The sequence below is a fragment of the Mycteria americana genome, chromosome 1 (genome assembly GCF_035582795.1).
Source record: "Mycteria americana isolate JAX WOST 10 ecotype Jacksonville Zoo and Gardens chromosome 1, USCA_MyAme_1.0, whole genome shotgun sequence".
Taxonomy (NCBI): Eukaryota; Metazoa; Chordata; class Aves; order Ciconiiformes; family Ciconiidae; genus Mycteria; species Mycteria americana.
Genome location: NC_134365.1, coordinates 48,704,426 through 48,727,457, shown reverse-complemented (window position 1 = coordinate 48,727,457; position 23,032 = coordinate 48,704,426). Strand labels below are relative to the sequence as shown.

Genomic DNA, 23,032 nt, shown 5'->3' with positions numbered 1-23,032 from the left:
TCCAATCAATCATTTAACCCTGGAGCAAGACCAAATGCGTATAAAGGGACAGGCTGTAATCGAGAGTAGTTGATCTCTCTCTCGCAGAATTTATGCTCCCTGCATAGGTACCTAAACCAGAAGACTCCCATCTCCTTGGACACGCCAGTACACCCATTCCAACCAGGGCACACGGTCTACGTGCGAACTTGGAAAGATGAGCCCTTGAAAGCAAAGTGGAAAGGACCTTATACAGTGCTATTAAAAACTTACGCAGCGGTAAAGGTGAAGGGGATCGACTCCTGGATTCATTATACTAGAGTAAAGGCGGCACCAGACCAGGACAAGGGGACGTCTACGCCAAGTGCAGAACCGAAACTCCCACTAACCAGGGACTGTCGATGAATTGTATCAAGGTTTTTCTTTGAGAAAACTACTACTGAAGTTACCCCTAGGACACTCTTGGAAAGTGTTATTAATTTAGCATGGTTACAATGAAAATTGTATCTGTGACATTGATTAACCTAGCATTTACTTTTTTTAACAGAAATCTAGTCTTAAAACTGATCCAATCCTTGGGAAGAATCCATAACATGATTGGAACGTTATGGAAGAATCCATAACGATGAAGAATCCATCGCATGAGCACCTCAGGCGAACTATCCTCATTATAATACTAAAAGTCACAGCCCTTGTGCTGGAGACCCTGGCCCAAGCAGACACCCCTCACCTTTGAGCAGGCGCAGAATATTCAAGTAGCACTCCAGCTTTAAGTTGAAATAAGAGAAATGTAAACCAATAGAAAACTGCTTTGTGGAATTACTTATGCATATGTATAACTAGACCGTATACATATCGTACCTGCATGACCAAAGTTTGTGCTAGCCTTGTGGAATGACCACCTAGCACCCATCTCTGCGCAGACACGAAATAAAAGACCTCTGCCCTGTGTGTATATTGGCGTCTCGCACACCGGGTAAACCACCTCACACTTGTGGGATAACAGTTACACAACAGCAGCGGCCGTCCACCTTTGCAGTAGGCACTGCACTGTATATATCTGCCTCTAATGCCTGTCCACTTAGAGTTGCAGCGGCCAAAACTTTAAATGGCTGAAAAGAAGACAGGCATTTTAAACCCTCATCGTGGCTATGTTACTGCCTTGTGCTCATGTGGATTCTTGCTCCTTGCAGCTGGCCTCTCGAAGGCCACTATTACACATTGTATTGCCGATTTCTAATACTATTGAAATACATCCTTGTTTCTTCAAGACACAACAGTTTGCAAAATGCTCCAAGACAAAAGAACAAAGGCAATCTAGTTGCAAACTCTCTCCTTCTCTTCCATTCTTGAGTAGTATTTAGAGATGACTTTGCCTTCCACTTTACATACTGCAGATAAACTAGAAGGGTTCCAGTCCAACGCTGCACGATGTCAAGACGTGCCTTCCCCTCTTACGAGGCCAATAGAATTCCATCAGGACTAGCTGCTCCGAGCTTGCTACGTGGAGCTGAAAGTCAATAGCACCGTGGCAGTGCAAGACACAGACCAGCGGAAGGCAAGGTGGCAAGAGCATCCTGCTGTTAAATACTTAGGACCAGTGCTGTCAACTAAAGACTCTTCCACTTACAAAGGGCAAAGAAAGAAGTGGTCCGGCAGTCTGAAACAAATATCCAGCCACAACTAGTCCACGTTTCTAGGAGGACTTCTATAGCTAGGACTTCTGGAACAGTTTCACTGCAAACATGTCATCAGTTCTGTTTGGATTCAACTGCTTTCCTGTAGAGTCATCACCCTCCCTCCTCTCTCCCTATAGCCAGTTTTGACTTGTACACTGGTTGCTGTCTCTTCCTGCTACCAAACCACAAAGTAAGTCCTTGTCTTGCAACAGTCTCGAAATAGAATTAGGAATTCATGAAATGAGAACCTTCTACATGCTTTTGTTACATTACATGGCTGTTTTCTATTTTAGTAATCATATCTGTAACCTAAAATACAGCCGATATGAAGATTTTATGAAGACTACATGAAAAAGAAAATTTCAGGGTAGTGAGAAAACATTCCCGTGGGCATTCCCACCACCACCCCCCTTCTGCCCTAGCACTCATAACCCCCTGTATTATCCTGGCCTGCACTTTGAAAAACAAAAAAAAATAGTGCACATCAGTTCCAGATCTAATCCCCTGTTGCCTTTTTCCATATGAAGGAACAATGATGCAGGGAGGTACCCTTATGTCCTGGTTTTGGCTGGGGTAGTTGATTTTCCTCCTAGTAGCTAATATACTGCTGTGTTTTGGATTTAGTATGAGAATAATATTAATAACACACTGATGTTTTAGTTGTTGCTAAGTAATGTTTACACTGGTCAAGGACTTTTCAGCTTCCCATGCTCCGCCAGGTGCACAAGAAGCTGGGAGGGGGCACAGCCAAGATAGTTGAGCCAAACTGGCCCAAGGGCTATTCCACATACCATATGACGTCATGCTCAGTATATAAACTGGGGGGAGTTGGCCAGGGGGGTAGCGATCGCTGCTCGGGGAGGGGCCAGGCATTGGTTCGGCGGGTGGTGAGCGGTTGTATCACTTGTAATTTTTTCCCTGGGTTTTGTTCCTCTCTCTCTCTTTTGTTGTTTTCCTTCTCATTACAATTTATTATTATTATTATTTTATATTTCTTTCCCCTCTTTTTCCCAATTATTAAACTCTTCTTACCTCAGCACAGGAGTTTTCTTACTTTTGACCTTCCAGTTCTCCTCCCCATCCCACCGAGGGGAGAGAGGGTGAGCAAGCGGATGCGTGGTGCTTACTTGCCGACTAAAGCTAAACCACGACACAAAACATGACCATTATCAAGATGGTATTGGTACTGAGAGTTGAACAATTAACGTACTGACATTTTGTTTACTGACTTCTAAACGAAGCCCAGAAGTGTGGATGCAGACTTCCGACTGCCTTCAGAAGTCAAACACCAACGGGAGAAACTCACCCAGATGGATTCCAGTTCACTATGCAGCCCACAGGCAGCAGTAGGTGCTGCCACTACAATCGGGAAACACAAGTTGGAGGTCTAGAGCTAGACAGGTGAGTGCCACCCCAAGCTGTCCCGACACTGCCTCTTCCATCTCGGGAAGAAATAACTTTGATTGGGCTCCATTACTTTCACCTTGGTAAGTGTTCCACGTCTCACAGCCTCCAATGAATTCTTCTGTCAGAAGCCTGATATTCCTTTGACCACAAAAAAAAAAAAAAACCCCAAACCAAAACCAAAACACCACAAAACAGAGAGACAAGCTCATTTCTTCCCCACAAGGCTCACAGGAGGGGACGGCAGCATGGTTTTACACAAGCTCCCCGTGCGGTCATCTCGGAGTGGCCTCATTCCTCGCCAGGACTGTTCCCTACACTCAGAAAAAGCCAACACGACATCAGGGTGAACACCCGCATGCACTGGGCAGGACAAGAGCGGCACAGAGCTCAAACGGCTCCCAAACCACCCTTCTTGCCCGCATTTAAGGGGGCAGCCGCAGGCAAACCTCTGCCCTGCATTTCGCTCAACATCTCCAGCCAAACCTCTCGCCACTCGGCTGTCCCCCTCCCCGCAGCCGGCCCGCGCCGGCCGGGTCTGACACGGGCGCTGCTGCTGCCTCTCCCCCGGCTCTGTTCCACCCCGCTCCGCCCCGCCGTGCGGCGCCGCTACCCGCGGCCCAGCGACTCCCCCCGGCCCCGGCGCCTCCCGCCCGGCCCCGGGCCGCCCCGGCCACCCGGCGCTCCCGCTTGGCCGACGGCTCCTCCTTCACCTCGGTCACGAACAGACACGGCACCTGCCGCTGCACCGCGCCCCGCCGCCTCACGGCGCCGCCCGCTCCCGCCGCCGGCCCAGCGCCGACCCGCAACTGCGCCTGCGCCGCCCCGCGCCCGCCCACCAGCGGCCCCGCGACGGACCTGTGCGCCGGGGACGGCGGGGCGGGGCGCGGCCGCCTCTCTCCAGCGGCCCTCGGCGAGGCGGGGGCTCCGCCGCTCTCCGCCGCCCTTCGCCGCCCAGCCCGGCCGCGGGCCTGGGGCAGCTCCGCTGTCCACAGCGGCGGCTCCCGCCGTGGCAGGGCCGCCCCGCCCCGCCCCGGCCGTGCTCGGCGCCGCGCCGAGGCGGCCGCGTGGGGGCCCGGTCGCGCGGCCGGTAGCCGTTGGCGGTGCCGTTCCCCTGGGCGGGCAGCCTTTCCTCGGGCTGTCTCTTCTGCTTGCCAGGGGGCCGCACGCCCGGGCCTGGGGCATGGGTGCCCTGTCCCCGGGGTGTGGGCACCTCGCCGGCTCTGGGCTCGCCTCCGTCGGCACAGCTGCCTCCTTGTGTTCGCCAGGCTCTCTGCCTCGCCATACAACCTTGGCATGCGTGGTGGGTTGAGCCTGGCTGGACGCCAGGTGCCCCCCAAGGCCGCTCTCTCACTCCCCTCCTCAGCTGCACAGGGGAGAGGCAATACAGCGAAAGGCTCGTGGGTCGAGAGAGGGACAGGGAGAGATCACTCACCCATTACCGTCACGGGCAAAACAGACTCGGCTCGGGGAACTGATTTAGTTTATTACCAATCAAATCTGAGTAGCGTAACGAGAAATAAAACCTAAATCTTAAAACACCTTTGCCCCAGCCCTCCCTTCTTCCCGGGCTCAACTTCGCTCCTGGTTTTCCTCTACCTCCTGCCCCCGAGAGGCGCAGGGGGACGGGGAATGGGGGTTGTGGTCAGTTCATCACACGTTGTCTCTGCAGCTCCTTCCTCCTCACGCTCTTCCCCTGCTCCAGCGTGGGGTCCCTCCCACGGGAGACAGTCCTCCACCAACTGCTCCAACGTGGGTCCTTCCCAGGGGCAGCAGTCCTTCAGGAACAGACTGCTCCAGTGTAGGTCCTTTCCATGGGGTACAGTCCTTCAGGAACAGACTGCTCCAGCGTGGGGGGTCACAAGTCCTGCCAGCAAAGCTGCTCCAGCGTGGGCTCCTCTCTCCATGGGTCCACAGGTCCCACCAGGAGCCTGCTCCGTCTTGGAGCCGGCTGGCATTGGCTCTGTCCAACATGGGGGAAGCTTCCAGCAGCTTCTGACAGAAGCCACCCCTGTAGCCCCCCTGCTATCCAAACCTTGCCACGCAAACCCAATACAGAATTCATTCTTCTGACCGTACCTTCTTCTGTGCCTCCTTTAGGCACGGCTATATCGCTACAAAGAGCCCCTCTTTGGAGAGCTCTTGGCGGTGTTGACAGTTTCTTCCTCTGGCTGCTCCTGCCCACTGACAGTTCGTTATTCCTGGCCCTCCTCTGCTTTCCTGAATTTTTCCTGAAGTGACTGCGTACTTCTCCCCCGGCTTGGGTGCATCCACCACTGAGCCAGCCTTGTAGCATTTGTGCCCATGGAGTCACTGGCACCTGCTTTTCATTTACACATCTGCCGCCCTTCCCACTGGCAGACCAATGGCGTACAGTACAGGTGTGCTCTGGTGATTAGTCCCTCCAGTCCAGTGGTGGTGGTTTGTTTTTGGTTTGGTTTGGTTTGTTTTTTTTTTTGCCAGGGAACCACCAGCCACATGCACTTCTGGTGATGCTATGATCCACTAGTCCTTGTTGTTGAATTCTGCCTTGTGTCTACCTCCCTTCTCTTTGGCTCCATCTGGAGCCTTATTACTCTTCAAGCGATGGCATCCTTCTCCTTTGAGGTCACGGCTCCTTTCCCTTTCTGCGCTTCCTGTTATGTTTTCCTCCTCAGTTCCTGGGCTCTGATGTAACCGTCCTCTGAAGTGTCCATCTCCAAGTTACTGATGTCACTCAGTGTTGTACATTTGACCCCATGTCCTGCGGATCACAGCATGGCTTACCATTTTCCAGGACTGAAACTTCATGTGCCCCCCTAGACATTTTTTGTTCAGAGGCAGCCTGGGACCTGCCTGAGAACAGAGGTGTTAATTAGGGACACCAGCGTAGGCTGTTCGTTCTGCTTGAGCTGTGGCAGTGGACATCATGGAAGCAAGAAAAAGCAATGAACCCCAACAATGTAGGCAGTTAACAGCTAACTGTACTAATGGGAAGCAGCAAGTTCGCCACCCAAAGAAAGAGGCGCAGTAAGAAAAACCTTGGGCACAAGGCTTTTGGTCAAAAAGAGTCAAGGATAAGGTTTGTCTTTGTGGTATCAAAGATTGCTTTCTAAGACCACAGCTCCTACGGCAAGAAGCTGGGTATTATTTAAGCCCTGCCAAATGGGTTTGTTCCACTTGACGTTCAAGAAACACCGCAATGGGAGACTCTTTGAAACGGTCCGATTTTCCGTACTTTCCTCTGAAGCAATGGAGAGAAAGGAAGATGTTCAAGCTGGACAGGTTACATAGCACCATCATGCTGATGTCACGAGCTGGAGGAGCCATTGGCAACTGTGGAATGTGGCAACTGTAACATTCTATACCGGCTGGCAACTGCTTTCATCAGTTCAAGCAACACAGAGAAGGTAACATCGCCTTCGTTCAAATTTATTTCGCCATTCCTTGGAGTTTTCTTTAGGAAAAGCAGGAGAGCTAAGGTTGTGAAGGTCTCATTTTTGAAAGAACACTACTGGTTTTAGGATAAGATTAGGGTTTGCCTGACTGTTGACAGCTTTACTGTTTTCATGTATATTCTGCCGGTATTAAGAGAGTGGAGGAGAAGCACAAGAGGTGACAATGGCCACAGCAGGGAGTGACCACTATTTCCATTGTTCTTCCCCCTACGCACAGGTAAATGCTGTAGATTTGAGCGTGGTTGGTATCCTTGATTTTCTTGAGATATCTGTGTTGAAAGGGAGGTTTATTATGTAAAGTTAGCAGTTGATCTGTCGCTCTGTCTGGGTCATGGCCGCATCTGGAGAGCAACTATCTGATTTTCAGAAGTGGTGAGAAGAGCTAATGGTCATCTAAAGGATGGAGAATTTCTCCTGTGAACTGGGCTCAGGTACTCAAGGAACACCCAAGTTGAAAACTGTGCATAAAGACCACTCATCACTTCCTTATTGAATCAACATTATATTGATTCTGAATAAATCGGCCATGTTTATCATTTCAGTTTACAGGGGGTTCCTGAGTTTCTGCACAATCAGTTATTTAAAACCAAGTGCTTCAGAATGGTTTTGTCCTTGAAAGAAATCTTTATATTCCACCTGGTGAAAATCCAGGGGTGTGTGTAGGGCTCGTCGTTGCTGCATCCGTTCCAGCATCGGGGATTTAGGCGTTAATGCCTGGGAGATGGGCTTTTGCTCCAGACCCCAGTGTGTCTCAGTGGATGGCCCAGTTGTACTGACGACAGTCCAAAAGTGGCGTGTTTTGGAGATGCTGCTCCTAGACCCAGCTGTCAATGTCTGGAACTGGGCGAAAGTTACCTTCCAATATTCCAATAGTTTCAAGACTGACTTTGTTTGCCTTTAAACAATTACACAGAAACTTGTTAAGAAATAACCGGCAGCCTAGCATTTACAGCTCTCAGCTGGCATGTAGTTCATATCCCGGACATAAACCTGAGTTTCTGTGTTCAGGATAATGGTCATGAGCACTTGCCTCTTTGGAAGTAGGAGTTTGTCATGTGCTTCAGGAAGATACCTCCGGTTATAAGGATAAGGGAATTGCATAATCCGAGAGGATGCTAAAATCCCTAAACTTTAATAAGGCAGAGGTACAGAAAAATGATTTCAAGTGTGACTAACAAAGTGACTCTCGTTGTGAAAGTGCTCTCTCTGCAATATCGTGCAGACTTTTTAGCTGGCGACTTATCGATCAATAGAGGGAGAGCAGCGCTGTGATAATATGTATGAGTGAAGCAGCAATAACTAAACAAATAATTCAACAAATCCAGGTAGCTATTCTTTTTTTCCCATTAGGCTTTTGTTTGTTATCTATAAAAGCATCTGGGAGATGGTGTGAGCAGTGTAATGACAGTAGTCTCAGAACATCGATTCCCAAAGTTTTAGTTTTCCAGTTTTTGTTGGGAATCTTTCTGGGTTCTGTTTCTCAGTCCTTCTTTTCCCATAGGCCCATGTCCTTTAATAGTAAGAGAGCACTAGTGCAAGATGTGCACTTGTGCAGCAGATTTCATTTGAGATTGACCCGATTATCCCATTGTGCAGGAAGGGAAACTCAGGCCCCTGTCAATTAAGTGACTAATAGATGTTTTTTCTTCCCAGCATCCCATGAAGAGCCTGCAGTACAGTAAGTAGACTGCTTTACTTATATTCTTATCCAGGAACAGTTTGACATCATGAAAGCTCTATTCACCTGACTCGAGATCACTTTGGAGGTGTCTGGAGCTTCAGATAACTTTAAAGATAACTTTCACTGCTCTAAAATAGCAGATCGTGGTCCCCCACAATCTTAGTCACATGTTCACAGCAGTACACCATGTACTAATCCATTTACTCCATTTTTATGGTTATATTTACAGTATCTGAAAACTGTTTTCTCCTGCAGCAAAAGTACCGCAACGTCTCCTGTTTGTGGGAAACACAACCCTCAGGCTGTGTGAGGATGAGTTGTGCCTTCCGTCATAGCAAACCTCGTAATATAAATGGACTGTTTTTGCCACCTAGTAACAGTGAGTAAAAATATTTTATCAACAATTTCTTCATTAGAGTAAGTAAATACACAAAAATGTCCTTCCAGTGTTTCCTTCCGGTGCTTACGTGATATATATTAAGGTGAAGAAATGTACCGTGGGAAATCAGTCAGGTATGATCTGCTGTCCCAGCAAGCTCAAGGCAAAGCAAGGAATTGTATTGGCGTTTGAATAGGGTAGCCACGTGAGTTTTTTTAGCTGTCGTGTTAGAGATCTTCCTAATTATCAGTGACGTGAAAGATGCGGTCACAATTGGCAATTTAGGTTGCTAAGATCCGTGGAGTAAAAATGTTGCTTTACTTGGGTATTTGCTCGATTCAGTCTCTCTAGGAGTGAAAATGGTTAGCAGGCAGGCAATCATTTAAGAGAAATGACGAGTAGCGTGTGTGGTGGGGGGAGGAGGTTGGCAGGGCCAGTAGTAGCAATACCTGTTGACAGAGCACAGCATGTTACATGGATGAGACACCCCTTGTGCAGATAACATGAGATTACAGGGCTGTGTGTGCAGATGTATTTCCAGTTCATGGTTCTGAATACATTTGTCAGGCTTGAACATTGGATGCAGGCCACTGAAGTCCAGTAACAGTGTGTAAGGCAGTACAATAGCTGCAAATCAGAGTACTTCTGGAAAAAGCCACCGTTACAATTTGGGTTTTTTTCCTCAGTCCTTTCTAAGGGGAGCTCTTGTCTACCAGGAGGCCTGGTAGACAGCTGGAACCCGGAACAGGGTAAGAGTCCAGGGCAGGGAACCAAGACAGATGTCAGAAATGGGGGGGAAGCAGGAGTGAGAGCAAGTCAGCATGACTTGACATAGATGCGTGAGCAAGTGGACTAAGATCTAGGTGTTCCTGGGCCTTATCTCCAGAGCTGTGGACAGGTGTCGTAAGAGAAGGCCAGAAAGACCTCTAGTCAGAAGCAAACACCTTGTGTTCCTGGAATTCCCCTAGGAAAAGGCAGCCTGTCATATCTGGGCGTGTTGAGCCTAACTAACCCCAGAGGACCAAGGCAAGAACTTGAGTGCTGTTTCTAGGAGTGTCCATACTGCTTTTAGTGCAGTTCCCACATTCACAGCACCGGCCCGGGACAGCTAGTGCTGTCGTAAACACCACGTCGGCACGCTGCTGGGTGTGGTGCGAGTCAGAGACGATGCCCAAGAGGCACTATGGACAAGGGCATCCTGTGTAAGAGCAGCGTCCAACGATCAGAAGGAGAAAATGGACCCAACCCTTTTTCTTTTGACTGCAGTATGGATCAGTTGAAAGGCCGTGTGCTCCACAACAACACTGCAAGCGTTAAAACTGCATTTATTCACGTCAATACGTAGAAATCTTGTTAAAGTAATTGAAGTTTCATTTGGCTTAGACTCCCCGGAGCTCATAATACCCTGTTCTGGACATTGAAAAAGGCTCTATCAAGTTCAAGTGCTGTAGCTTACTTTCTCTTGCATGAGAGACAACAAATCGGATCCACAGGAGTGTTACTACACTGGGTTTAGTATGATACACGTGCTGCTCAGAGGCAAGCAAGAGATGCACAAGAATAACAACAACTGGCATAAAAGAAAATGCCCACGCTTGATCTTCCTCCTTTAAAACTGCATAACATATCCAGCGTCGCTATTTTTCATATCATGCACAGAATCCTGATTGTATCTCTAGTTGCAGCTTGGTCAGCTTGAACTATACCAATAGGCTCACCATTTTTCGTCACTTTTATTTTCAGCCCATTGCATTTCCTGGCTCTCAGAAAATGCTATCCCAGTAGTGAAATAGTTTTGCTGCAAAGATGATGGGTAGATATAAACTGCTAAGGAAAAGAGTAGCTTTCCTGATCTTCTTCTTCTGATTAAGTGTCAATTATTTTCATGAACTTCATATTCTTTCTCAAAATCTACATTTTGTGCTTTGTAAAGAGAGTTGTGATTCAGAAAATTTTGATAGGAAAAAATGCCCACAAGCTCAGAATGGGTAATCCTGTGCTTAGCACTGCTAAATCCTTCAACATTGATGCCATGGGGAGCGATATAGGCCTGCCTATTCTTCAGCATGTTTAAACTATTTTCACTCCTGGGGTCCTAAACTCATTGACTCCCTTCAGCCCGGGTATTACTAAGCACACGTTTCCCTGTGTTGTAAGTATCTACCTGTTGTTTCATGCTTTCTGTAGCTGGAAGATGCTCTTTTGCCAACCTCCGCAGAAGATTTTGCCTAAAAGGCACAATGTGTCTACTGAATGATTCCTTCAGTCTGATCATCATTTCAAAACTCTACCTGCTGGTCTGCACCTGGATTTGACCTTCTAGTTCCCTCCCAATAAAATAAATGTAATGTTCTCTTCTGCAGATGCCCCATTGCAACAGGGTGTCCAAGAAGGGATTCTGCAGCCAGCCCGTCGTCAAGAATCACTCAGAAAGCAAGAGAATATTCTACTACCAATTCACCCTCCACTGATTATAAACCTCAACGACGAAGAGGACGATGAAGAGGACGATGAAGAGGAAGAGAACTGTAAACAGTTTTTTCTTTCTTTTACGAGGAAGTAGAATGGGGTTTTTTGACCCTCACAATGTACTTCACAATTGAGTTATGATAATAACCCTCACATGTTTAGAGAAGAGTTGTTGTCAGGTTTTTAACATCGTTTCCAGCTAATCCCCAAGCTCTTGGTACTGGTACTCACCAGATGTGAGTGAGGCAACATTTTGTAAGTCCTGTGAAATGCCTAGCTGTCTATTTCAATAGTGGTATAATTCACACACCTCTTTTTCACAAAAGAGAGTTGAAAACGTGATCCACGCTTCAGGTGGCCATCAAATACTCTTCCAAATGTCTGAGAATTTGGGGATGAAATTACAAGTTTAGGAGGTAGTTCTTTTCTGGGCAACACACTTTTGAACAGGGGCTGGACACACTCATCACTGAAGGTGAAGTCACAGGTTTGGTTACAAAAGACAGTTGTGTGACTTCAACTTAAATCATTTGTTTGACTGATTTCCTAAACTCTGTAGGCAGCCTCCTTTTATGACAGAAAGTAATCCTTAATCGGGCAAAGAGAATCCATACAAAACTCTTCACTAGTTCAAATGAATGTGTATGTGTATATATTTTTATATATACACATATATATATATTAGCTTTTCAAATGTAGTTAAACCATTGACTGTATCTCACTTAGAGATGAGAGCTTCATAGGGAAGGACTGAATTGCACATTCCCAGAGAGTGAAAGTGAGAGAATAACCTACTCTCATGCGTGCACTCCACAAATTACTGTGCTAGTTCTCAGGCAGCCCCAAGCCACTTTTCACCTTCCCCCTGCCCTTCAGGTTGGCTGGCAGGGCTGCCTGTTAGTGCTTCCTAACTCAGTTTCTGTCTGAGTAAGCCACATGAATTCAAACAATCTAAAAAGCAGGGCTTTGCTGATCTTAGTAGCCTTAACTGAGACTCATCAGAAGCACTCACATCACCAGCTCTGCCAGCAGGCATTACGGAGAGTAACTGTGGGCAGAAGTTTTGTGACAAGCACTCCCTGGAGACATGTTTAATCACAAGATTTCCTCTTGAGTGTGAAAGATGGATTATTTTGAAAATGGGTACTGAATATCTTTTTGAGTCCTTTTAAATCAACACACGTTAGCTTCTTAAACATGTGTTGGAACTGCAATTCCATTGCTCTTGGAAATACCTCATATTAAGGAATCATTTTTCTGTCCAGAAGCAGAGGTTGCACTCAGAAAAAAAAAAGCCCGTGACCGAAATAAAACCCACCATGATATTGATTATTAAGAATTGTTGAAGGTGTTTGTATAGATACCTAGTAATCTTTTAAAAATTATTTCCTGCAGACGTTTCTGATTGGGTGCCTAAGACTGCTGCAGAAATTGAAGAGGAAAGAGCAATAAAGGAAATATGCTATAAATCTGGTAAATATGAAATGAGTCACTCTTTCCTAAACAGCAATGCTGCCAATATAGTAAACTTGGGGTTTTTTTTCCCTGTTGGGGTATGTTTAGGAGAGTATTACGGGATTCAGTACCCTCACGAACACCGGTCGACAAAAACTGTGTCTTCACCTCGGAACAATGAGCTACTACCTTTGGAAGCTACCGAGCGAGACTTGCAGAAAGGCAAGTACTCGTCATCTTCTTGGACAATGCTTACTGCTTTTAAAATTACTGTTACAGGGAGAAACTATTGCATAGTGTGCCCCTCCTCCCCGCTTGTTTAATTTAGTGACAATAAAAGAGAGCATATGAGAAAGAGCATAAAAATACTTCATTAATTTTTCCCCAGAGGTAGGTAGATATAGATATGTAGTGTCACACACGTGGTGACTACCTGCATCGACTGTAGATGGAAAAGGTAGAAATGAGCTATTAACCCTACATGTACTTTCCTGAGATACACAACATAGGTCTTTCATGTCATTTGTCTTCACCATCAAGATTTATGTACTCTAATTTTAACCATCCTCAGCTTAGGAATGTAGTTTAAATTTCTCACCTAGGCTCTCTGTTGCAAATGGAGAGAGACAGGCACTCTCAGGGGGCTATTTACTGCATCATAAGGTAGTGCCAAAGAAAGGTGAGCCGAGTCCCTTTCCCGGAGGTGCTCCACGCTCTCTGCTGGCTGTCTTGGGTGTCTAGGTGACAAAATGTCACGATACATCAAACTTTCATATAACTAAATTTAGATGAAGTAAATACCCCTTGTAAGTCTCTTATAACAGGTAAGAAGAAGAGAGTTCCGTGTTTTTTTTGAATACTGGCCTTTATCCAACATAATTAAGGTCAAAGGAATACAAATTCATAAGTATTTACCTCCCTTATTATGTGTCTCCTTCATTCTTGACCAAGTGGCATGACCAAAAAAAATCTGTTGTAGATTTTATACTGAGCAAGTAATATATCATTCCATTTTAGGCGAGAGTTATGTCCTTACTGTAACAACCCACCAGAGGAATCAGGAGATGAGTCATGAAAAATTGCTGGGCAGAAGTATGACCTGCTACTTTTAATGAAAAAGAATATTATTGTTTGTTTTGTGTAAATTTCAGGGATAAATTCTTGATGATACTGTTTTATGTAAAACAGATTTGAGTAGGATGATGTGCTAATAAAAAAATGGGAATGGAAAAATTGTCTCCATTGCCAAGACTACAGACATGTGAAGTCATGCTTTTTTGACCGACGCTTATGCCAACCTCAATTGTTCAGTTGCATTTGGCGAAATAATTTTCATCTCATTTCTACATTTAAAATGTTTTCGATGGATTAAACTATAGACAAGGAAATCAGTAAAAAATATATGAACAGAGTTTTTAATATATGTCTTTATTTAGAATTAGATAAATTCAGAGAAAAGGCTAGAGATGTTTCCCCAAAGCATTTCTTCAAGTGAGTTCTCTGAGGCTTTAGGTACTATGAGGACATGCATCTTGAAAATACCATAAATTCAGTCAGGTAGGAGTCATAAACATCAGTCATGAAAAGTGAGAAGCTAAAGGTCGAGCAGGTAATTTGTAGCTGTTCTTTACTTTGGGGCCATAGTCTTCCTTAACCTGCGTATGATGGTATTTTCTTGGAGAGCCTGAGAGGCATACCTCAGTTACACGAGACAGGATCCAAAAAACTAACAACAGAGAAAGAAGAACATAAAAGGAGAGGGTAAAGGAAATTGCACTAAACTAATCGCTAGCTCATAGAGGTGGGAGGAAGAGAATGGCAGTGCCATTCCCTGTGCTTCCACACAAGCAGCTACAACTTACTTTCTGTTGCCTTTCCAGGTGATGGTAATACAATTATTCCTACAAAAATCAACAATACAAAAAGAGAAGGAGGGAGTTCGGGATTGAGAGCACCGACAGAGAGTATTCCCAGAGGAGATTGTAGATCCTTTGCAAATGGAGGTAATATACTTTAGCATCAGCTTCTCATTGCTGAACGCCACGCGATAAATAAAATAACTGAATATATTTGGATTGGGCTTAATCTTGTCTTCCAGCCTCCAGTCTCCTGCACTGTCAAATTTTGAGTAGTAGCACAACATTTTTCCTTGTTTTTTTCATTTTTAGGAATCCACACTTCAGACCCCAAAGTAAAACAAAGTTACCAACAAAGGGGTGAAAGTAAGGATGATGAAACAGCTTCCTCCATTCCTTATGTGAGAGAAACTGGAAGAAAGACTTATTTCAGTTCTTCAGAACCTCGAAGATCAGCATATGTCGTCTACCGTACTGTCACCGCCACTCAAGAACCAAAGCTCAATGGATCTGCAGGTGGGTTCCAGCTTAAAATGGAGGATTCTTACAATGCCGCAAATATGCCTGTCTGTATTGTGCTGCCTTCGATTTTTGTCCCAGCAGGTGAATATTAAGTTATTTATGCCTTTATATGGGTAAGAGTAAGTTTGACCCAGCATAATTTTCACACGTAGATTGCAGCAGTATCCACAGACAGAAATGTAAAGCTTTCTGAAGCTCTACAATTAGTCAGACAGAATATTCATGAACAGTAATTGAGCCACCTTCATAGCAGGGCTCCATTTCTCTGCCAACAAAGAGGGATGAATGCAATGATGTGCTGATGTCCACCAATGTACCGATCCCCAGTTTTTACAGCATCTTGTATGTGATTTATTCTTTTGAAATATTTAATAAACCTGAGAATAATCCAGCTTTAACTTCCCATTTTACCTTAACTATTCATTGTAATAGTATTAGAAGTAGTTTTGTGGCAGAATTTCAGCTTCCTTTCAAGAAACGTTTCTTGTTCAAGTTTTTTCTTCCCAGCAGGGGACAAAAGACTGACCTTGCTTTTGATGGTATGTTTCCAGAACTAGGATTTCTCTGGAGTTTTGATTATGATGGATTTCCGATTATTTTCCCTATTTACAAGTATTTTTCATCTTGAATAAACAAGGGCTTGGCTCTTATTCAAACTTCTGTTCTCGATTTAAATATAGTGTAAATTTGGGGGATTTCTATTATTATTTTTTTCACATTATTTATGTTGGACAGAGGACTGAAATCATTTTTCCTGCCGTTGATGCAGGATTACATTTTCCTTCATCTTTTTTCCATCTTTGAAATACTCTACTGTCCTTTTGATAGGATGTACTATTTCAAAAACTTGAGAAGAGCCTACAGGTGGGATTCTGAGTCTTGTATCTTTCTTTTTCGCAGTCTGTTTGAGATGTAACCGTAATTTTACACCTTTGCCTTTATTTTTAACTTGTTAATATAGCTTCACACAATCTAGTATGTAATTTGGGTTTTATTTGCCTCTCTACTTTCTGTTTCCATGGTTACTCTGGATAATTGTGGTTTTTCATCTGTCACTTCATCAGGAAATGTAGTAGTAAATAATTGAAATAATCATAAGTTAAGAAAGTGATGTCATCTTGCAAGTTTCAGTCATCGCTCTTAAGCTGGGCCGAATCTCCATCTTGAGGTGCCTCCCTGTCTTAATTGCCAATAAAAGGAACCTCCTGCAGACAGAGCAACCCCTACTTTCAGTTGAATAAAGTTAAGCGAAATGAATCCCAACATCCCTGCTTCGTCTCAGGGACGAGTAGTTGTGGGGTTTTTCTGTTTTCTTTGAACGTTTGCTTTGATTCAATGTGGGCAGACGGGTATGGACATTACAGGGAGAACATTCTTAATGTGAAGAATACCTCTTACCAAATTTCCAGGTTCAAAAAGGATAGAGCATTTCAGTAAAAGGTGATCAGCATTCTTGTCATAAGAACAACCATTACCATTTTTGCTACCTTTCTTTGCAGCAGTACCTGAGCCACGTGGTGGGAAATGCTCCAGACAAAAGAATCAGCTTGACACAAACAGAAGATTTGGGACCCAAATGGAAAACTATGGTAATCCTTACACGTTGGGTATAAACTGAAAATTGTAGGGGTCTTGTGCAATTACTAACTGGAATTAATGGAATTAAGCTGGACTTAACAGAAAACCAGAGTATTAATAATATTAACTTTTAACCAAATTTTACAGAAAATGGTTAGTCGTTAGGCAGCATACTCTGATGCAAAATCAACTGCCTAGCACAAAAACATCGTCTTGCCTTGCATCCGCTTCATCTGCTTTCGCAAGCAGAGATGAAAAAGGAGACTGGATTAGGGATTCATTTAATCTAAAAGCAAGTGATGCCTTTGGGAAGATTTGCAACACAGGAACAGTCACTTTGGTCAAGTCAAGGATGTCCGTAGCAGAATTACCTCATCTGGAAGATCCTGTGAGCCTGGTGGAAACGCTGCAAGATTACAAATGATCTTTGAAGTCCTAGAGAGAAAGTCGGTGTTTAAGACTAGCTTGTATTTCAGAGGTGAGGTGTGATCCACCCGATGCATTAATGGATACTTCAGCTAATGTAATATTTAATTCCCAGATTGGGCTAAGAGCGCCTTTGGTAAAATTGTAGCTGAAATTAAGAAACAATGTGTATGTTTTTTCTATAGGCAAATACACTTCAGGATCTTACAACGCACCAACTTGGAGGAACAGATATCCACGTGCAAAAACCTTTTCCAAGTTTAAAACAACCAGTCAGGTAACTGCTTGATAGAAATTGTGACAGTTCAGTCTTTTGAGCAAAAGTGCCATGTCTCTCCCCACCTAGAAAATGTACAATTGCTCTTAAAACTTCCCCAACCAAACCCCGCAAGATTCTAAGCAATGCTGAGTAGTCCGAAGTGGAGCATAGTTTTGTTTGTTTGTTTTTATGCTCCGAGCGGAGCATAGTTTCGTTTGTTTGCAGACATCTAATTTTGCCTGTAGAACTAACCTGTGATTTCTAATTTTCCACAATCTTCCTGGTACGAAAGCAAAATAGGTACCTGCCTTTAAAGCGAGGAGCTACAAGAAGTGGGTTTTGGCTTGTAGCACTGGACAAAGCACAGTAGAGGCTGTATGAGTGTGATCTATTTGTCTCTCTCTTTGATTGCTCGGGAAGCATCTGCAATAGTGGAACAATGAGCAGCCAAAGTCCAACTTCGTAAGAGTTGAAAGCAGAGATTAGAACCTCTATCTTGTGTTACAAGTTTAAGTCTTAAAATGTTTCTGAAAGAGCATATATTTTAATCTAATAAATTATGCATAAAGTGTTTTGTACATCTATTTTGACAGCAGAGCCAAGAAGACATGGAATTGAATAGAGAAGGAGAAAGATATGTAGACAGGAGAAATTGATGAAGCGAGTACTTCAATTGACAAGAAAAATCTAAATTGAAAGAAGGAAATTGTCAACTGGAAAAACCAAAGAGGATAAAATTGCAAATTCTGAAAATAAGATGTAGGAATTACACTGTAGCATTTCAAAACTGATTAAAAATTTATAAAGTATGCTCTAGTATGGTCACATATTCACTAAGTTTAATGTGTTATGAAAATTTGATAGTTGAAATGATTTTTACAGACTATGGCTCTACACCACAAGACTGCTAGTAAAAGCTGTCCATGAAGAGGAAAAAAATCCCTAAGCAGAGTCTTCCACTATTTTATTTGACAGATGTTTTAAGGCCTAATTCCTAATATGAATAAATACTATTAGTTTTACTTAGCAGTTTCAAGGGACTTTTAATGTAAACAGCAATAATAATGCATTCTAGAAAGCAGCTGTTTTGGTGTGAAAGCCAGATTGTTAGGTGTTTCAGCTGTTTGCCAGATGTATGGGGACTTATTCTGAGTTTGATCTTGAGTTTTTGCCATTTTAGCAGTGTAGCAGAACTGTGTTATGAACTAAGTGAACTTCACAGCAAAACTCTCAGAATTAACTGAAATATTTTTTACACACATTTTAAAGTAAAGTATAATAAAGATTGGTTAAAGACTGAGAGGAAGACTGATAAGAAGGATACTTTAATATTGCTTTTTGAAGAAACAAACCTCATACTTAATTGTTACGTGTATGTGGCTTCATATCTTTGTCTCAGATGTTTTTCCATTTTTTCGTTTACCTGACCTTTGGTCATTCTTAGGACATCAGCAGTTTTGGAGGAGAGCCCTTCAAACTTCTTTCTGTAACACGGGGATCCAGTAATTGTCTTGGTGGCACCCGTAATTGGGAATATAAAAGCGTTTTGCTTCCTTGGAGGCTTTTCTTCATTGTGACTGTTTAGAACATGAGGATGGATCAGATACCTTCCGGAGTGCCTTCTAGCTGAAATGATTCTATCGTTGTATGAGAAATATAGTCATACATTTCTCTATCCTGCTTTATTGAGAATATCTTGCTTAAACCTTGGGTGGTAATGGTGTGATTTTTATTCTATTCAGAAATTTGATTTTTAATAATTTAAACTTAAAAACCACTGTACTGATTAAAACATGTATGCAGTTAGGCATCACTTCCCTTATCTGAGAGAAGAATAGAAAAATCTAGAGTATCTGGTTTAGCTGAGAGTTACAAAACGTACAAAACTGTCCTGGTTTCAGCTGAGACAGAGTTAATTTTCTTTATAGTGGCTGGTATGGGGCTATGTTTTGGATTTGTGCTGAAGACAGTGTTGATAACACAGAGATGTTTTAGTTGTTGCTGTACTAGTCAAGGACTTTTCAGCTTCCCGTGCTCTGCCAGGTGCAGAAGACGCTGGGAGGGGACACAGCCAGGAGAGTTGATCCAAACTGACCAAAGGGCTATTCCATACCACATGACATCATGCTCAGTATATAAAGCTGGGGAAGAAGAAGGAAGGGGGGACATTTGGAGTGATGGCGTTTGTCTTCCCAAGTAACCGCTACGCGTGATGGAGCCCTGCTTTCCTGGAGATGGCTGAACACCTGCCTGACCATGGGAAGTAGTGAATTAATTCCTTGCTTTGCTTTGCTTGCGTGCGCGGCTTTTGCTTTACCTATTAAACTGTTTTTATCTCAACCCTCAAGTTGTCTTACTTTTGCTCTTCTGATTCTCTCCCCCATCCCACCGAGGGGGAGTGAGCGAGCGGCTGCGTGGTGCTTAGCTGCCGGCTGGGGCTAAACCACCACAAAAACAGACAAGAAACATCTTTTTAAAATCAAGGACTAAGTGTATTGAAAATGTTTCCCCCCCTCTAATTAGACATTGGAGTTTCAAATTGTAGCACATGATGCCTTGTGGCAACATTTTATATGTTTTCTGCCTGAGTCAATTTAAAATCTTAATTCAGAGGGATACTGTGTCCAGTTATATATGGCCTCCTGCCTGGCGTTGCCTTTACCTAACAGTGCAGTGAGAAGAAGTTCTCATGTGAACATCCTTTTTGTTTTAAAGTAGAAATGAAGAATAGAGTTGGTTTCTTTGGGAAAATCCTGTAAGAGCTCAAATGACCAAAATGAGGTAACTTTTCCATGGACGGGATCTGCAGGGTGTGCTGGGCCATGGTCGGAGGCCCATTCAATGCTGCACAACTTGGGGTTTCCAGCATCTGAAGGGTCCTATAATTTTCTATAGTATCCTGCTTTTCTTTTTAGTGTGATCTCAAAATCCCAGCATCTTAAGAGATGCTTTACAGAATCTGAGCATCTTTCTGGCTAGGATCATAAAGAACTAGCAACTCCTGCTGCAATTTATCCCATGACCCCACCCTGAAAAGCCAACCCATCAAGCCAAAGCCAAAAGAAAATTGTTTTCTAGCATCTTAATATGCCAATATTCCCAGCAGAGGATTGGGCTAAGTGTCAGGCCCAGCTCCAGGGAAAGACAAATAAATGCAGGAGGAGAAGGTCGTGGCCATGATGGCAGTACTTGGCTGATCCTGGATTGTTGTGGAACCACAGCATCAGTACATTATCTCTTCCCCTTTCACTGGAGCTTTCTATAGAGAAATTACAAATACTGTTCTCTTAGTCATCATTTGCTCAACCCAGCAAGTTACAGATACTAAAAAATACCTCATAATTATACAATAAGTGCATGGCTCAACGAGATAGTAACAGTTTCTGTGAGGTGTTAACTACTCTTGACTGAAATCAGAGGAACCAAAGTGATCAGTGCTTTGTGTGATCAAACCTGTATTTAAGATTTCCCTTGCACAGCTTCAAAGGCACTAAGTTCTACTAAAATAATAAAAAGACGTGCGTGTTTTCCAGATCACAGATGCATCCGCTGTCATGCTACTTAATCCCCTTCTGCCTGGTTGTCTCTGTCATCAGGGCCCCAAAGAGGAGTCAAAGGAAACTGAGGATATCCAACATGTCATGCAGCGAGGCCCTAAGTATTGCGTTTCTGTGTTTCCACATACTTGCTGCATGACAGATCCCCCACGCTGGTTTAAACTAACAGTACTTGAAAATAAATCCTGAGATAACGAGCGAAAGATCAGAGGCAGAGGGCTATTGAAGGAGACTTGAACTTGCCCTGGTATTATGTATGCATATACATAATCTGCTGCTGAATTGAAAGGACCAGGGAAAAGAAATTATTTGTTGCTTTCACCTTATACATTTTAAAATATGCTAATGTTTTCCCAGATGGTACTTCTAAAAGCACATCAGACATCTAGCATAGGTGAATCATATTAGATAGTAAACAGATTAACAGTGGTACCACCTGTATTTTATTAAAAGTTTGCAAAGCTTCTAGTCTGAGATCCTGCATTGCTGAACAAACTTATATGTCTAAATTAAAACCACTAATTCCCAGCATCTCAGCAGCACTGATATTTTCAATAAGCTGTTTATTAATTAAGGTAGCAAAGTCCACCTCAAGTCAACACCCGAATGAGAAAAAAATTGGTTGTTGTAAAATAAAAACTGAACGAAACTTCCCTGGGAATTGTAAAGATTGCTTAAAAAAGAAGGATTTTGATAATTTCCTCCTAATGAAGGCATTTGCTGATAAAAGCTCCCTTGTATAACAATACTTTGCTTAAATATATATATTTATTTAAAAAAAAAATGAGTCTGTAAATTATTTGATTGTCTCTGTCGTCACTAGGTGTCAGTGCAGTCACAGGAATGGGCTCGAACAACGCCCAGGAGTGAACCTTCATTAGAGTGCGCTTGATTCCAGCTCTCCAGAGCTAAAGCCTCTCTGCAGTGTTCTGCAACGGCTTTAAATTAAGAGAAAAGGGCTGAATAGGCTTGTTATGCTTCCTAATGGCCAACTCAGGGGAGAGGCATAACAACCTATATTCAAAATCGCTAAATAGCTATTTCTTTGTCTTTTAAAACAAAGTGATGAGCTAACTCTACTTCTCCCTCATCCTGCGTGCTTTCCAAAAGGCATTTCTATTATCCCCTGATCTGGAAAGCCTTCACCACAGCTTCTTCTCAGGGAAACAGTCTTTGAAAAGAGGTGTTTCCACCTCTTGAGAGTCTCCTTTAACCTTTTCAGTCTGGAAACCTTTTAGATAATTTTAAATGTGTTTGCTTTTCACATTCTGGTTTTTTTTTACAGGTGAAAATAATGATAGAAACATGCTACTTTGGTATGTAATATTTGAGACACCTGAGAGTACAACTCTTATGCTTAAAATACAAGGGAAGTCCTGCTACTTCTTTCCTCTTTTTATTTCCTAAGAAAAAGGCAGTTAGGCAGAACTAAGTACTAAAATTTACAGGACATTTTGAGAAGGTAAGGTGAACATCCAAGACTCTTTACTTGGTTTAAAGAACACCTATACAAAAGACACTTTTGGTTGTTTTATGACACATTTTGCTTCCCCTGGACAAACTCAATGTCTTCAAAGGTTGGTATCCTTGTTGTTGGTGTTCATGCATGATGAAGGCTTATTAATTTCCACTGTGAGGATAGAATGTGCTTCTTACATCTTCACAAGTCCTTCTGCCCCCCAGGAGAATCTGCAGAGCAGATTTTGAAGATTATGCTGCCCTAGAGGAGTATACACCAAGCACAACATACTCTGACATGACCCATGGTAATTCTATTGACTTCAACACAATCATTCATATTCTTAAATTCGAGTGTATTTTGACTGATCACAGCAGAGCGGCTTCCAAGGTTTTCATGGCAATATGCATTGCAGCCTGCCAAATTGATATTGCTCTTGGAGATGAATGAGGATGTAAAATCCAGCAAGACTTTAACTTTTGAAGCAAAATTTGCCAACTGGGCAAATATAGTAGAGAATTGTAGGAGGAACAATAAATCACGGAAATTTGACAATCGGTTGCAAGTTAGATAAAACATGCCTCGTACCAGCTCCTTCAGTTGGCCAGTGCCAATCAAAACCTTTGTTCTGTTGGCATAGGGAGTACCTGATGGTGAAGGGAAGATAGGAGTCTTGAATACCTTGTGCTCATAAATACCTGACCATTAACATTCGGAAGTGAAATATTTGTTTTGGGGGATTACTCAGTTTATTGCATTATGTTTACATCTCTAGGTCCTTCTCATAGGCTAAAGCACATGTCAGCAGGAATAGTACCAGTACAGCTTGGATGGATGGACTGCTGAACTAGACACTGATATGACTTCTCATGTCACTGCCAGCTGTCAAGAG

The 23,032-nt window shown here is 43.4% G+C and overlaps 1 protein-coding gene across 1 annotated transcript; it reads left to right on the top strand.

Annotated features, from left to right (window-relative positions):
- Positions 1 to 6,243: 6,243 nt before the first annotated feature.
- On the top strand, positions 6,244 to 21,573 carry LOC142411874 (uncharacterized protein C12orf50 homolog). The gene is made up of 9 exons (XM_075506843.1): positions 6,244 to 6,373; positions 8,410 to 8,559; positions 10,923 to 11,087; positions 12,424 to 12,501; positions 12,592 to 12,705; positions 14,364 to 14,486; positions 14,652 to 14,855; positions 17,051 to 17,142; positions 21,505 to 21,573. Exons 1-9 carry the CDS (start codon positions 6,244 to 6,246, stop codon positions 21,571 to 21,573), a joined length of 1,125 nt encoding a protein of 374 aa, XP_075362958.1.
- The last annotated feature ends 1,459 nt before the right edge of the window (positions 21,574 to 23,032 follow it).

Coding starts and splice junctions, on each gene's coding strand:
- LOC142411874 (XM_075506843.1), top strand. CDS start 6,244: ATGGGAGACTCTTTGAAACGGTCCGATTTTCCGTACTTTCCTCTGAAG. Junction 8,560..10,922: donor GTTTTTGCCACCTAGTAACA/GTGAGTAAAAAT, acceptor TCTCTTCTGCAG/ATGCCCCATTGCAACAGGGT. Junction 12,502..12,591: donor GGAAATATGCTATAAATCTG/GTAAATATGAAA, acceptor GGGTATGTTTAG/GAGAGTATTACGGGATTCAG.